Source organism: Schistocerca piceifrons, chromosome 2 (assembly GCF_021461385.2).
Source record: "Schistocerca piceifrons isolate TAMUIC-IGC-003096 chromosome 2, iqSchPice1.1, whole genome shotgun sequence".
Lineage (NCBI taxonomy): Eukaryota > Metazoa > Arthropoda > Insecta > Orthoptera > Acrididae > Schistocerca > Schistocerca piceifrons.
In genome coordinates this window covers 878,834,180-878,849,263 of record NC_060139.1, presented here as the reverse complement: position 1 = coordinate 878,849,263, position 15,084 = coordinate 878,834,180, and the positions used below count along the sequence as shown (strand labels likewise).

The 15,084-nt window shown below is 43.1% G+C and overlaps 1 protein-coding gene across 1 annotated transcript in view; it reads right to left on the bottom strand.

The window, feature by feature from the left end:
* Nucleotides 1-13,109, bottom strand: part of LOC124775959 — a 211,652-nt gene extending 198,543 nt beyond the window's left edge. The window contains exon 1 of the mRNA XM_047250801.1: nt 12,935-13,109. Coding sequence (XP_047106757.1) covers nt 12,935-13,058 — 124 coding nt within the window. The 5' untranslated portion in view covers nt 13,059-13,109. The remainder of the gene's footprint in view (nt 1-12,934) is intronic.
* Nucleotides 13,110-15,084: the final 1,975 nt, after the last annotated feature.

Sequence of the window (15,084 nt, the reverse complement as noted above, 5' to 3'; positions counted from 1 at the left end):
CTGCAGGGCGATTACGCCGAGAAGTAATGCCAGTTTCATTAATTTCGGGTGAGTAGTTAATTAGAAAAAAAAATCGGAGGCCTTAGAACTTGAATGCACCTCGTAAATATGGAGGTTGTATGGTTTTGCCTTGCTTCAGTTCAGACAGTTGTAAGAAAAACTTCTGCTTAAAATAGTTGCTTTACTTCGTAGCTGTTTGGCATTTTTCAGTATAATAGTCGTTACCAAAGGTGGAAGAAGTGGTGAATGACTGCGAAACATTCAAAGTAACAAAACAGCTGTAGGAGCTGTACGATAACCTATGTTCTCGTAGGTCAGACGAGATACAGAAAACAAACAGCGTTAACTAACACTGAAAAAGTTAGCGGACTATGTAACCGAGCAAAGGTTTCGACAGAACACATTGCTAACGAAAGCGAGAGATGCAGTTAACTTTACTAAAGTACTGCCTCGAAGCAGAAATGGGCCGCTCAGTGCAAGTGGAACAATGTTACACCCAGAATAGAAAGAAGACAAACATGTCGTAATGACAGAACATAGTACTGCGAAATATTGTTCTGAAGCGCAGTCGGGTTAGCAAACTGAACAGCATAAGACAGGTAAAGAAAAAAAAACCTGAAAAAACGGATCGCATTTCTGCTACGCCTATGACGCTGCCGAAATTTAGAAAAGGTGGACTGAAAATTTGAAATCTGTAAGATTTTGTCATGCTGCTGGACCGTCAGTGCAGAACAGGTCACCTCCAGTCTCCGTATTGCACTAAAACTCTTCAGGCTTTACCGACAAATATGTTGAATATAGATTCTCTAGTTTACCAGCAAATAACGTGTAAGTCACACGCTAGAGATAACCGCTCCACATCTTCAAAATGAAAAAACCGCACAATTGTAAGTAGTGCTTGCACTCTGAGGGTCCTGCACAAACTTAATTATGTGTATAGGTGATAATAATAAGAATTTAGTGTGGCTCAACGGCGTGGTGCAAGTCTTACTGTTGAACACCACTTTGGTAACACGTTCGTTCGTAGAACTACCCCATTTATCCAAGTGAGAACGCACTGTTTAATGTGGAATCCGAACCATGTATTGTTTCAAGCGACTCCTTACATCTTTCAGAGGTGAAGACTTGGTTAGAACGAAGACAAAAAACTACATGCTTCAACCAGGATTCGATCCAGCGACATTTTGGTTCGAGGCACAGGCTTTGCCCGTTTCTTTTTTTCTTTTTTCTTCATGGCATTAGGTATGGTTTATAACGTTTCCTGGTAAAACATGCTTTATAACTATGCAATCACAATTTTATTTATATATAGGCACTGATTAAGTCTGTGGACTCTGAATAATAATAGAATGGTGACAATTGTGTTATATTTTATATTTGTAAAGAACTACATACTAGATTTGTGAAATAATATCTGTCTCTGCGAGTTCTGAAACCGCCACAGAAAAGAATTAGTAAAGAAGAACTCAGAGATTTCATGATAATCAGCCATTGTATAAGTAGTAGTGTAAGAATAATAATGTCGTTGTCGTCTTCTTGGAGTCACATAGAGAGGAGGAACCTGTGACACTATGTTCAACGCATAGGTAGCTTTCATTTGTCAAGATTGACGTAGGACGCCATTAGACGCTGATTATAAAGAAAGGCGTGCGAACTTGTTATTATTCGAGTTTTAAATATAGTTATTTAATCAGAACTCGCATGATATTATTAGAAAGCTTGCCTGGTATTTTACCCATTTATTTAAGACATGTTCAGCTTTTTAAGTGCAGAGCTGCGACACGGCGGAACGAGCCGCCGCCGCGGCAGATTCAAATCTGGTAATAAGGGCAATCATAAGGCAATAAGCAGTCAGTAAAAAGTGAATTTAAAATTATTTCTTACAGCAGTTCGAGATCGGAGTACAAAGTAGCAGATTTTACGTTGTATTTCACAGGCGGACGCGGGCTGCTAATATTGTAAACTTTGACAGTGTCGAAGTTAAAATACTTTCATGTTTGAAAAGGAAATCTTGCTATGCAAAAACTCTGGACTGGTAAAAGTTATAGAAAAATCACTTTCTGGTTAATAATGATAGTCTCATGCTCTAGTGTTAGCCGTGGCCGGCCTGGGTGGCCGAGCGGTCCTAGGCGCTACAGTCTGGAACCGCGCGACCACTGCGGACGCAGGTTCGAATCCTGCCTCGGACATGGATGTGTGTGATGTCCTTAGGTTAGTTAGGTTTAAGTAGTTCTAAGTTGTAGGGGACTGATGACCTCAGAAGTTAAGTCCCATAGTGCTCAGAGCCATTTGAACCATTTTTTTGTTAGCCGTGATACTGATTAATAATTAATGTTGACGAAAAATCCAATGCTAGTTTTGAGGTTCTTTAAGCATTGCATACGGTAACTTCATTACTTTGATAACAGAAATAATTTCAGAACGTTTTTGCGACAGTTGTAGCAGAAATGGATATGTTGTGCATTCTATTGAGTTACAGTAACAAAACTGTTCATTTAATAAGAAGCCAGTTCCAGTACAATAATGATTAATCTCATTTGTTCGCAACAACATATTTTAGTACATACAATTAACCAAAGTAAATCAGTGTACAGAAAAGATACTGGAGCGCGAAAGGTTGCTGGGCGGGCGTCATACGACACCCGTTTCTGTTCATCGCTGATTTTTTAACTCTTTTTTTTTATTACAGAGGTCAGCCAACCCTCTGACCGCTGGATGAACAGGTGAGTGAGGTTTCGAGTATCAAAATACTCACATACAGTGTCGTATCTTTTGATTGCATTGTCTCAGAAGCTTAAATTATTCATGCAGGCAAGGGGCCGTTGACCCTAGTATTTGACATAGCTTTCTACTTCCTAAGTATTTTATATACCGGGCAACCGCAGCTGTTGAAAGGCATGCTGTCAGGAAGAACTCCGCTCACAGCAGGTAAAGTTGTTGTTTGTTAAAACACGACCGGTTTCGCGGCTTTAAGCCACGTTATCAGGTGAGGAGGGAAAAGAAAGGAACCATCCCAGAATTTACTATAAAGATCATAGGCACACCCATCGCGCCTAGTCAGATAGCTGCCATGCTGTCATACTGATGCAGGCAAATTTTAAAGAGTGGGGCACTTCTTCTTTACCTTCCGCTCGCCATAATATTGACGATATTCTCTGAAGATGGGTATGCCTATGATCTTTTAACATTGATCACCTGACGATGTGAATTGAAGCCGCGAAACCAGTCGTGTTTTAAAAAACAATAATTTTACGAACTGTGAGCGGAGTTCTTCCTAACATCACGACATTCTACTTGGTACCTCTACCCATTCCTCGGAAAAATGGAACTTAACAGATAGACAGACAGACCGAAGAAGAACAATGTGACCCATAAGGGTTCCATTTATACTGACTGAGGTACGAAGCCGCACAAATGAAAGCAGATTACGATTAAACATTCTGTACACGAGCTCAAATTGGGGAAAGAGGGGGAAAAGACATGGGCTGCGTCTTCTTTAAAGGAACCATCCGAGCATTTACTATAGACTGTTTAAGGTGACCAAACATGAAACGCACTTCTGCATGATCATACGTGATATCGAACTGCGGTCGTCCCGAATGGGAGTCCAATTGTCTTACCACTGCGCCACTTCGGTCTGTCGGCATCTTAAAATGGTTGCTACTGGCGCCTTCAGGTTAGCAATACGTTATTTGTCTCTGAATTTCTGTAAAATAATCAAGTGAGCAGCTAACACTGTCCCCAAGTATTTTGCCTTCGGGTTGTGGATTGTGTGTATTTTTAGCACACACCTCAAAAAAGTTTTGCATCACCCCGGTTCCCAGAACTCCTGAAGATAGACGTTGACTGTGGGTATTGTGTCACAGACAAAGTCCCTTTCACTGCTCAGAGATATCGCTAAACCCACCCAAAGACGTAAACAACCATGCATGAGCAGCGCCTATTAGACGGAGAGGGTCCGACGGCCGATCAGTTCCAGTCATTCCACGGCTCGTGATGTCTGTAGTTCAATCATGCCTAGACGGTCAATACTGTGGTTCGATCGCGTCCGCGTTACTTTGTGCCAGGAAGTGTTCTCAATAAGGGAAGCGTCTCGGAGTGAACCAAAGCGATGTTGTTAGGACGTGGAGGAGATACAGAGAGACAGTAACTGTCGATGACATGCCTCGCTCAGGCCGCCCAACGGCTACTACTGCAGTGGATGACCACTACCTAAGAATTATGGCTCGGAGGAAACCTGACAGCAACGCAATCATGTCGAATAACGCTTTTCGTGCAGCCACAGGACGTCGTGTTACGACTCAAACCGTTCGCAGTAGGATGCATGATGTGGAACTTGACTTCCTACGTCCATGGCGAGGTCTATCTTTGCAACCACGACACCATGCAGCGCGGTACCGATGAGCCCAACAACATGTCGAATGGACCGCTCAGTATTGGCATCACGTTCTCTTCACCGACGAGTGTCGCATATGCCTTCCACCAGACAGTCGTCGGAGAGGTGTTTGCAGGCAACCCGAACAGTCTGAACGCCTTAGACACACTGTCCAGCTAGTGCAGCAAGGTGGAGGTTCCCTGCTGTTTTGGGGTGGCATTATGGGGGGGCCGACGTACGCCGCTGGTGGCCATGGAAGGCGCCGTAACGACTGTACGATACGTGAATGCCATCCTCCGACCGATAGTGCAGCCACATCAGCAGCATATTGGCGAGGTATTTGTCTTCTCGCCAACGACATCGCACAACTACAGTGGCCAGCATGTTCTCCAGAAATGAACCCCGATAGGGGTTAGATTGAAAAGGGCTGTTTATGGACGACGTGTCCCACCAGCCACTCTGAGGGATCTACATCGAATCACCATCGTGGAGTGGGACAATCTGTACCAACATGCCTTGATGAACTTGTGGATAGTATGCCACGACGAATACAGGCATGCTCCAATGTAAGAGGATGTGCTACTGGGTATTACAGGTACCGGTGTGTACAGCAATCTGGACGACCACCTCTCAAGGTCTCGCTGTTTGGCGGTACAACATGCAATGTGTGGGTGGCATGAGCAATAAAAAGAGCGTAAATGATGTTTGTGTGGATCTCTGTTCCAATTTTCTGCAAAACTTTTTTTGATGTGTGTATAATCTTTCCTCTTTAATTCAGGTCCTTCATAAGTTGGGTGATAGTACACCTATTTTGTTTTTTAATCAGTTCAGCAACCGTTAGCCAATACGACAAAAACACTCGGACAAATGTTCCTACAGAAAGAAGCGATGAGACCTGTGCCAGTGATGGAAGAAGAAATAGGCGACGTCCCGTATTGCAAGCTCTAGTGACTGCATACAACAGCTTATTTCGGAAACATGGTGTCAGACGATATGGTTCGGCTAGACAGGACCAGTCCCGACTGGAACCCATGGCATGGATCTGAACTGGCCTTACAAACTTCCTACAAATCCAGAATGAGATTTTCACTCTGCAGCGGAGTGTGCGCTGATATGAAACTTCCTGGCAGATTAAAACTGTTTGCCCGACCGAGACTCGAACTCGGGACCTTTGCCTTTCGCGGGCAAGTGCTCTACCATCTGAGCTACCGAAGCACGACTCACGCCCGCTCCTCACAGCTGTACTTCTGCCAGTATCTCGTCTCCTACCTTCCAAACTTTACAGAAGCTCTCCTGCGAACCTTGCAAAACTATTCCTACAAATCATTATTTCATATTTACTCATTTACGCCTCCATTCTGACTTACTTAAAATTGGAGTTTTTCCGTTTGAAACATATCCGTTACCGTATTATAATTCTGCAAGCGTGAGCATACATCAAAATCTTCAAAACTAGGTCCTTATGGAAAAACTTCACGTTTCATGCTTTTAATAGCGTTGTGCATCTCATACTTGAGAATGAGGAGTAACTATAAAAAGCAAAGCTTTCCATTCAACTTTCACTCGTGGTTGTGTCGAAGGCCTTTTGTATCTTCTTCGTCGACGATAAGGGGCCGATGAATAGCACGTCTCTTGACACCGTTGCTGATAACACAGAGCTGTAGCAATTCTTCGAATCGTTCACGCTCTATCAGTTTTGTGTAATTCGCATATGGCAACCTTTACTCCCTACTAGTGGCAGTTTAAGACAGTGACGTACACCGAATCATAATGACGAAAACAAGAAACTCTTTCGCAATGGTTTTTGGGTTTTATCATAGCAAATATATGAAGCGATGAAGTGTTATCCATAGACAACAAGAGCGCATTTATGTCTCTGCGAGACACTCCAAAAATAGAGACAAACATGGACCATGATTTGCTTTATTCTGTTCTGCTTCCAGTGCTAGAGAAGTATTTGCGCACTTAATTGTAACTTCGCTGGTAGAGCCAAAAGACAACATGGATTGTGGTTCGTACACACGTTGGTTTGAATGGCAATCAGTGGAAAGAACGACAGCCATACTCGTACAATGGTACAGGCCATTTTGAAAAGAATATGCTGTATAAACATATACTACATTCTTCAATGTGTATTAGATACAACTATTTAAAACTATTAGACAGTGGGGCATTGTTGATAATAAATTAGCGTAAGTCATTTGTAATGTTCCTTTTTGTGTATTAGAGTCATTTTCCTTGTAGAACTCGTGTCTATACTTACGACAAATACACCATATGTAGGTAGGTATTATGATGCTAACCATTATTATAGGCCCCGGGGAATTAACAAAACACTGGTTTAGTGAGCTACGCAATGTACTGAAGTTGTTAGTGGAATCTTCGAACAGAAACTAAAAGATTTCTTAATTCGGTATTACTTAAAACGATTCCATTCGTAACAGTTTTGTATGACTGTATCTAATCAACAACTGAAAACACATCGATGTTTATAACATACTTTCGAATGATCTGTGAGCTGCCTTTTATGATATGTTCGTTTCATCGTGAAACACACTGTATATAATTATACTTTTCGTGTTGGGCAAGTGGACTGATGCCCCCCCCCCCCCCCCCCTCATGAACCATGGACCTTACCGTTGATGGGGAGGCTTGCGTGCCTCAGCTTTAAAGATAGCGGTACCGTAGCTGCAACCACAACGGAGGGGTATCTGTTGAGAGGACAGGCAAACGTGTGGTTCCTGAAGAGGGGCAGCAGCCTTTCCAGTAGTTGCAGGCGCAACAGTCTGGTGATTGACTGATCTGGCCTTGTAACACTAACTAAAACGGCCTTGCTGTGCTGGTACTGCTAACGACTGAAAGCAAGGGGAAACTACAGCCGTAATTTTTACCGAGGGCCTGTAGCTTTACTGTATGGTTAAATGATGATGGCGTCCTCTTGGGTATTCCGGAGGTAAAATAGTCCCCCATTCGGATCTCCGGGCGGGGACTACTCAGGAGAACATTGTTATCAGGAGAATAAAAAAACAGGAAGTGAAAAATGGCTAAGCAGGGATGGCTCAGGACAAATGTAAGGATGTAGAGGCACATATCACTAGGGGTAAGATAGATACTGCCTACAGGAAAATTAAAGAGACCTTTGGAGAAAAGAGAACCACTTGTATGAATATCAAGAGCTCAGATGGAAAACAAGTTCTAAGCAAAGAAGAGAAAGCAGAAAGGTGGAAGGAATATATAGAGGGTCTATACAAGGGCGATGTTTTTCAGAACAATATTATAGAAATGGAAGAGGATGTAGATGAAGATGAAATGGGAGATTTGATACTGCGTGAAGAGTTTGACAGAGCACTGAAAGACCTAAGTTGAATCAAGGCCCCGGGAGTAGAAAACATTCCATTAGAACTACTGACAGCCTTGGGAGAGCCAGGCCTAGCAAAACTCTACCATTTGGTGAGCGAAATACCCTCAGACTTCAAGAAGAATATAGTAATTCCAATCCCAAAGAAAGCAGGTGTTGACAGATGTGAAAATTACCGAACTATCAGTTTAAGAAACCATGGTTGCAAAATACTAACACGAATCCAATACAGACGAATGGAAAAACTGGTAGAAGCCGACCTCGGGGACGATCAGATTGGATTCCGTAGAAATGTTGGAACACGTGAGGCAATACTGACCCTATGATTTATCTTAGAAAATAGATTAAGGAAAGTCAAACCTACGTTTCTAACATTTGTAGACTTAGAGAAAGCTTTTGACAACGTTGACTGGAATACTCTCTTTCAAATTCTGAAGGTGGCAGGGATAAAATACAGGGAGCGAAAGGCTATTTACAATATTTACAGAAACCAGATGGCAGTCATAAGAGTCGAGGGACATGAAAGGGAAGCAGCGGTTGGGAAGGGAGTGAGACAGGGATGTAGCCTCTCCCAGATGTTATTCAATCTGTATATTGAGCAAGCAGTAAAGGAAACAAAAGAAAAATTCGGAGTTGGAATTAAAATCCATAGAGATGAAATAAAAACTTTGAGTTTCGACGATGTGATTGTAATGCTGTCAGAGACAGCAAAGGACCAGGAAGAGCAGCTGAAAGGAATGGACAGTGTCTTGAAAGGTGGACATAAGATGAACATCAACAAAAGCAAAACGAGAATAATGGAATGTAGTCATGCTGTGAGAATTAGATTAGGAATTGAGACGCTTGAAGTAGTAAAGGAGTTTTGCTATTTGGGGAGCGAAGTAACTGATGATGGTCGAAGTAGAGAGGATATAACATGTAGATTGGCAATGGCGAGGAAAGTGTTTCTGAAGAAGAGAAATTTGTTAACATTGAGTGTAGATTTAAGTGTCAGGAAGTCGTTTCTGAAAGTATTTGTATGGAGTGTAGCAATGTATGGAAGTGAAACGTGGACGATAAGTAGTTTAGACAAGAAGAGAATAGAAGCTTTTGAAATGTCGTGCTAAAGAAGAATGCTGAAAATTAGATGGCTAGATCACATAACTAATGAGGAGGCATTGAATAGAATTGGGGAGAAGAGAAATCTGTGGCACAACTTGATTAGAAGAAGGGATCGGTTGGTAGGGCATTTTCTGAGGCATCAAGAAATGGCCAATTTAGTATTGGAGGGCAGAGTGGAGGGTAAAAATCATAGAAGGAGACCAGGAGATGATTACACTAAACCGATTCAGAAGGATGTAGGTTGCAGTAGGGACTGGGAGATGAAGAACCTTGCACAGGATAGAGTAGCATGGAGAGCTGCATCAAACCAGTCTCTGGACTGAAGACAACAACAAGAAGTAGACTGATTATAGCCAAAGGAACAACAGCTGAGAAAAAAACTTTTCATCTTAGAAGAGGAACGAAAAGTGTTATACCAGAGAAGAATGTGAAAAGTTTGTGGTACGAAGAAACAGAATTGGAACAAAAAGTAGAAAATGTGATGGTCTATGTGATAGTTATGTTGGAAGACGAAGAAATGGATTTAAATTTGTGTCACACCCAGGATTAGAACCCAAACCTCCGTGCTTACTCAGCAGGTATGCAAGCCACTGCACCACCGCTGCTGTATAGGTAACACAGGTGCGGTGGTACAAATTTTAATTAATTTCTTCGGTTTCTAACGTTTTCGTAGATAAATTTGAAACTCATATGCCTCACGGAGAATTTAATTATATCAGAATACGACAGTTATACCTGAAATAAATGCGAAACAAAAGGTACATCGTGTATAGTTTTGATTTAAGTAATACTCCTAAGACAAGGTAGGAAAAGAAAATTTATGCTATGTATAAACTGACCGAGGGTTTTCTGTGCCATTTAATTAGAATCATGCAATGAACATCCTAAAGAAAGTTTATCAAAACTGTAGATGGATGTTTATTGCCTGGCATGACCTAACATCTTAGTCATGCATTATTGGTTAATAGATATGAATATTGAGATGAACCAACTAATAAGCCATAAGGACAGGGAACATGTGAATGATATTCCTTAGAGGAGGTGAGGAAAAACTTTCGTAGATAGAAAGAGAAATTTAGTTCCCAGAAAGAATTTAAAAAAATATCTGCTAGCCAGTAAAGTGACAAGTAATCCATGCCTATAGAATAAATCTTGGTCACAAAATATGAAACTAGATGTTATAGCAAGTGTATATTAGGTTGGGAGGAACATTAATAAAAAATGGTGACTAAAAGTAAATTGTGCATTCAGTGTAAGGCAAACATACGTTAACATCGGTGAAGATTGCGTACCGAATTTGATGTTTTACGATCTCAGTGACACAACAAAGCATAGAATTCATCGTGAATCGAAAGGATGGAGAGTTGCTAGAAATATTAAATCTTCAAAGTGTTTTAATTACAATCGACGTCACCAGGAAGTATTCCATCAGCATTCAGCATCATCAGTAGAGGAGACAAACGGATAAGGAAAGAAAATGTTTGCCACATAACCACTATTTAGTAACAATATTTGAAGTAGTCAGTAACTCTTCATCTTCCGTCGATTAGCAAACTCACATGCACCAGAGGTGAAACCTGAATTAGCTCAACTGCACTCACATCACTGAAATCTTGAAGTTTTGACTGTAAACTTTGGATTTTCATTTATTTACGAATTGTCAACGTCGTCTAACTATGAGTTGTGTCTCCGAAAGCATAGCGCCATATTAAATACAGAAATAAAATATCCGTATAATATAGGGTGCATTAAAAGGAATCATCCGGTTTGGCAAGTCTATATCTGTGAAACTAATAAACATGTGCAATGAATTTCGGTTTTCGATGAACGGAAAACTCAAAAAGTTTTTTTTCATACCTTTTCATAGGTGTTCAATACGCCCTCCTTGAGATGAACGGCGTATGTCATTGCGGTATTCAAATTGGTTCCACACTGCAGCGAACATGTTTTGAGTTACAGCTTCCACAGCTGCTGTTAAGCGATGTCTCAGTTCATTCATTTTTGCTGGTAATGGAGGCACATAAACAGAGTCTTTTATAAACCCCCCCCCCACAAGAAATAGTCACATACAGTCACGTCCGCTGAGCTTTGAGGCCAGTATTGTAAGGCTGAGTCATTTGATCGAGTGCGACAGATCCATCGTTCAGTAATCCTTTGTTCTAAAAATTTCCGCACTTCCAGATGCCAGTATGGCGGTGCTCCATCCTATAGGTAATGAAGTCATTCGAATCAGTCCTGAACTGTGGGAAAAGGAAGTCCCCAAGCATGTCGAGATATGTGCTTCCTGTGACAGTGCTCCCGGCAAATAAAAATGGACCATACACCTTTTCCCGTGAAACTGCACAAAACACATTAAATTTTGGAGAGTCCCCCTCATGTTGTGCAACTTCATGTGCTTATTCCGTACCCCATATTTTCACATTATGACCGTTCACCTTTCCATTTAAACGGAATGTTGCCTCAACACTAAACACCAAGCGTGAAAGAAAACTGTTATCCTACATCTTACCAAGAACGAAATTACAAAACTCCACACGTTGTTAAACTTCCTGACAGTTCAAAATTGTGTGCCCGCCCGTGACTTGAACTCTGAACCTTTGCCTTTCGCGGGCAAGCGCTCTACCATCTGAGCTACCCAAGCCCAACTCATGCCGCTTCCTCACAACTTTATTTCCGCCAATACCTCGTCTCCCACCTTCCAAGCTTCACAGAAGCTCTCCTGCGATGCTGCAGAACTAGCACTTCTGGAAGAACTAATATGGTGGAGACATGGCTTGCTACAGCCTGGGGGATGTTTCACATCAGCACGCACTCTACTGCCGAGTGAAAATTCATTCTGGAAACATCCACACATTGTTGTTTGTCACCTTCACGAAGAGCTTGTAGTAGCTGAATTTTGTCTGGTCTCACGTGTAAACATCAATGCAACATACGCCAGATGGATATCAGGGGGAGGGGGCATGTTGAGCTGTCGAGCGGCACGGCGAACAGATTTCTGCGGACTCATTGGGAAACAATGGCGGATGCGTTCGACGTCTGCCTAACACACGGGGACGGTCCGGCCATTATGCTTTACACAAGTAACCTGTTTCCGGAATTGTTCATGCCATCGTCTAATGATCCGCACTGTAGGAGGGTCCACACCATACCTAGTACAAATGTGACGCTGAAAAGTTGTTACTGATCTGCACTGGGAAAAACGTAGAACACAAAAGCTTTTTGCTGTCCCGACTAATTTTTGCTATATCTGAAGTGGGCGCATGTTTCTTCTACCTAGCGGGAACCATGCTCGAGAGTTTGCTCTTTCCAACAGTACGTTGTGCGCGCACGTATCTCAAATAACATAATAGTCGTGACTTGTTTTAAATCGGATGATTCTTTTTGATACACTCTGTATATTTGTGCTTTTTTGTAACTGAATGTGGCATTTTAAAAACGTTCACACTCAATGTAAAATAATAAAATATGGGAAAAGGATCGTCCACTCGGCGGGAATAGACGAAAGAAGAATGAAAAAGGCATTGCTGTTCCACAACTGAACTTTGAGTGGAGGAAGGCTTGACGACAGAAAAAAATGATTTCCATATGAGCTTTTGAATGCGAATAAAATGATATATTGTGTAATCCCCATTCACGATAATGCCGAAAAAGTTTTGCTGCTGAATACACAGCAAATTTGTGTCTCGCAAAACTTGTTTTCACACATTATTTCTTGTGTCAAAAGCATAAGTAACAAAAATAATTTTGTGTGAAAATATTCACAAGAAGCGAAGCAGTTTCTGGCTCTGATCTGACAGCGTCTTCTATGGTAGGCGCCCGCGAATGAGTAGGTAGTAAGCACTGACCGTGTGGTCCGTCAACTACGCGGATCTCGCTGTTACGCAATGAGAAGAGCAAACACGCCGCCTAACCTCGAACCGGCAACTCAGTCTTTATCTCATGACGCCACTCACCTTCTGCCATACTTAATCTAAAGCAAACAAAACGAAACGCAGTCTGCGAGTAGGGACAGACTTAGCTCCTTCGTAAACGTCTTTAAGCAAATTTCGGGAATGGTACGAGATTCGTTTATAAGAAAGTGAGCTCGTAGCGGACAGTACCTGCTAAAGACGGTCCACGCCGACTGGAGGATCCTTGACGACTGCCCGCTATCTCAAGTGAACGCGATAAGGCGTTCGTCTCCGCCGGCGGTGTTCGCCAATCGCTGCCAAGTGCATGACGCATTCACTCAGTTTGACAACCGGAAGTCATCAGTTAGTCCACGCATGGGAGGTAGTATGGCCCAGGCAACGAGACGTCCTGGAGCCACGTTCATCCACGCTCGTGACAAGATACTACCGAGACACCGGTGCCACCAGTTTCTACCATGGTGCTACAAGTTAATGCAGGTTGTACTTAAAGACGCCACAAGCCTTCCCCCACTAGTGAAACATGCTGTTCGACTGCTTAGTGGTGGCTATATTCCTTTATTTTGTTCCTTTATTCATGGAAAACCTCGCAGTAGCCGACCTTTGGGAAGATCACTTTGGATTCCGTAGAAATGTTGGAATACGCGAGGCAACACTGACACTATGACTTATCTTAGAACATAGGTTAAGGAAAAGCAAACATACGTTTATAGCATTTGTAGACTTAGAGAAAGCTTATGACAATGTTGACTGGAATACTCTTTCAAATTCTGAAGGCGGTAGAGGTAAAATACAGGGAGCGAAAGCCTATGTTCAATTTGTGCAGAAACCAGATGGCAGTTATAAGAGTTGAGGGGCATGAAAGGGAAGCAGTGGTTGAGAACGGTGTGAGACGTGGTTGAAGCCTATCCCCGATGTTATTCAATCTGTATATTGAGCAAGCAATAAAGGAAATAAAAGAAAAATTTGGAGAAGGAATTAAAATCCATGGAGAAGAAATAAAAACATTGAAGTTTGCCGATGACATTGTAATTCTGTCAGAGACAGCAAAGGACCTGGAAAAGCAGCTTAACGCAATGGAAAGTGTCTCTAAAGGAGGATATAAGATCAACATCAACAAAAGCAAATCAAGGATAATGGAAAGTAGTCGAATTAAATCAGATGATGCTGAGGGAATTATATTAGGAAATGAGACACTTAAAATAGTAAATGCGTTTTGCTATTTGGGAAGCAAAATAACTGACGAGGGCCGAGGTAGAGAGGATATAAAATGTAGACTGGCAATGACAAGGAAAGCGTTTCTGAAGAAGAGAAATTTGTTAACATCGAGTATAGATTTAAGTGTCAGGATGTCTTTTCTGAAAGTACACTCCTGGAAATGGAAAAAAGAACACATTGACACCGGTGTGTCAAACCCACCATACTGGCTCCGGACACTGCGAGAGGGCTGTACAAGCAATGATCACACGCACGGCACAGCGGACACACCAGGAACCGCGGTGTTGGCCGTCGAATGGCGCTAGCTGCGCAGCATTTGTGCACCGCCGCCGTCAGTGTCAGCCAGTTTGCCGTGGCATACGGAGCTCCATCGCAGTCTTTAACACTGGTAGCATGCCGCGACAGCGTGGAGGTGAACCGTATGTGCAGTTGACGGACTTTGAGCGAGGGCGTATAGTGGGCATGCGGGAGGCCGGGTGGAGGTACCGCCGAATTGCTCAACACGTGGGGCGTGAGGTCTCCACAGTACATCGATGTTGTCGCCAGTGGTCGGCGGAAGGTGCACGTGCCCGTCGACCTGGGACCGGACCGCAGCGACGCACGGATGCACGCCAAGACCGTAGGATCCTACGCAGTGCCGTAGGGGACCGCACCGCCACTTCCCAGCAAATTAGGGACACTGTTGCTCCTGGGGTATCGGCGAGGACCATTCTCAACCGTCTCCATGAAGCTGGGCTACGGTCCCGCACACCGTTAGGCCGTCTTCCGCTCACGCCCCAACATCGTGCAGCCCGCCTCCAGTGGTGTCGCGACAGGCGTGAATGGAGGGACGAATGGAGACGTGTCGTCTTCAGCGATGAGAGTCGCTTCTGCCTTGGTGCCAATGATGGTCGTATGCGTGTTTGGCGCCGTGCAGGTGAGCGCCACAATCAGGACTGCATACGACCGAGGCACACAGGGCCAACATCCGTCATCATGGTGTGGGGAGCGATCTCCTACACTGGCCGTACACCACTGGTGACCGTCGAGGGGACACTGAATAGTGCACGGTACATCCAAATCGTCATCGAACCCATCGTTCTACCATTCCTAGACCGGCAAGGGAACTTGCTGCTCCAACAGGA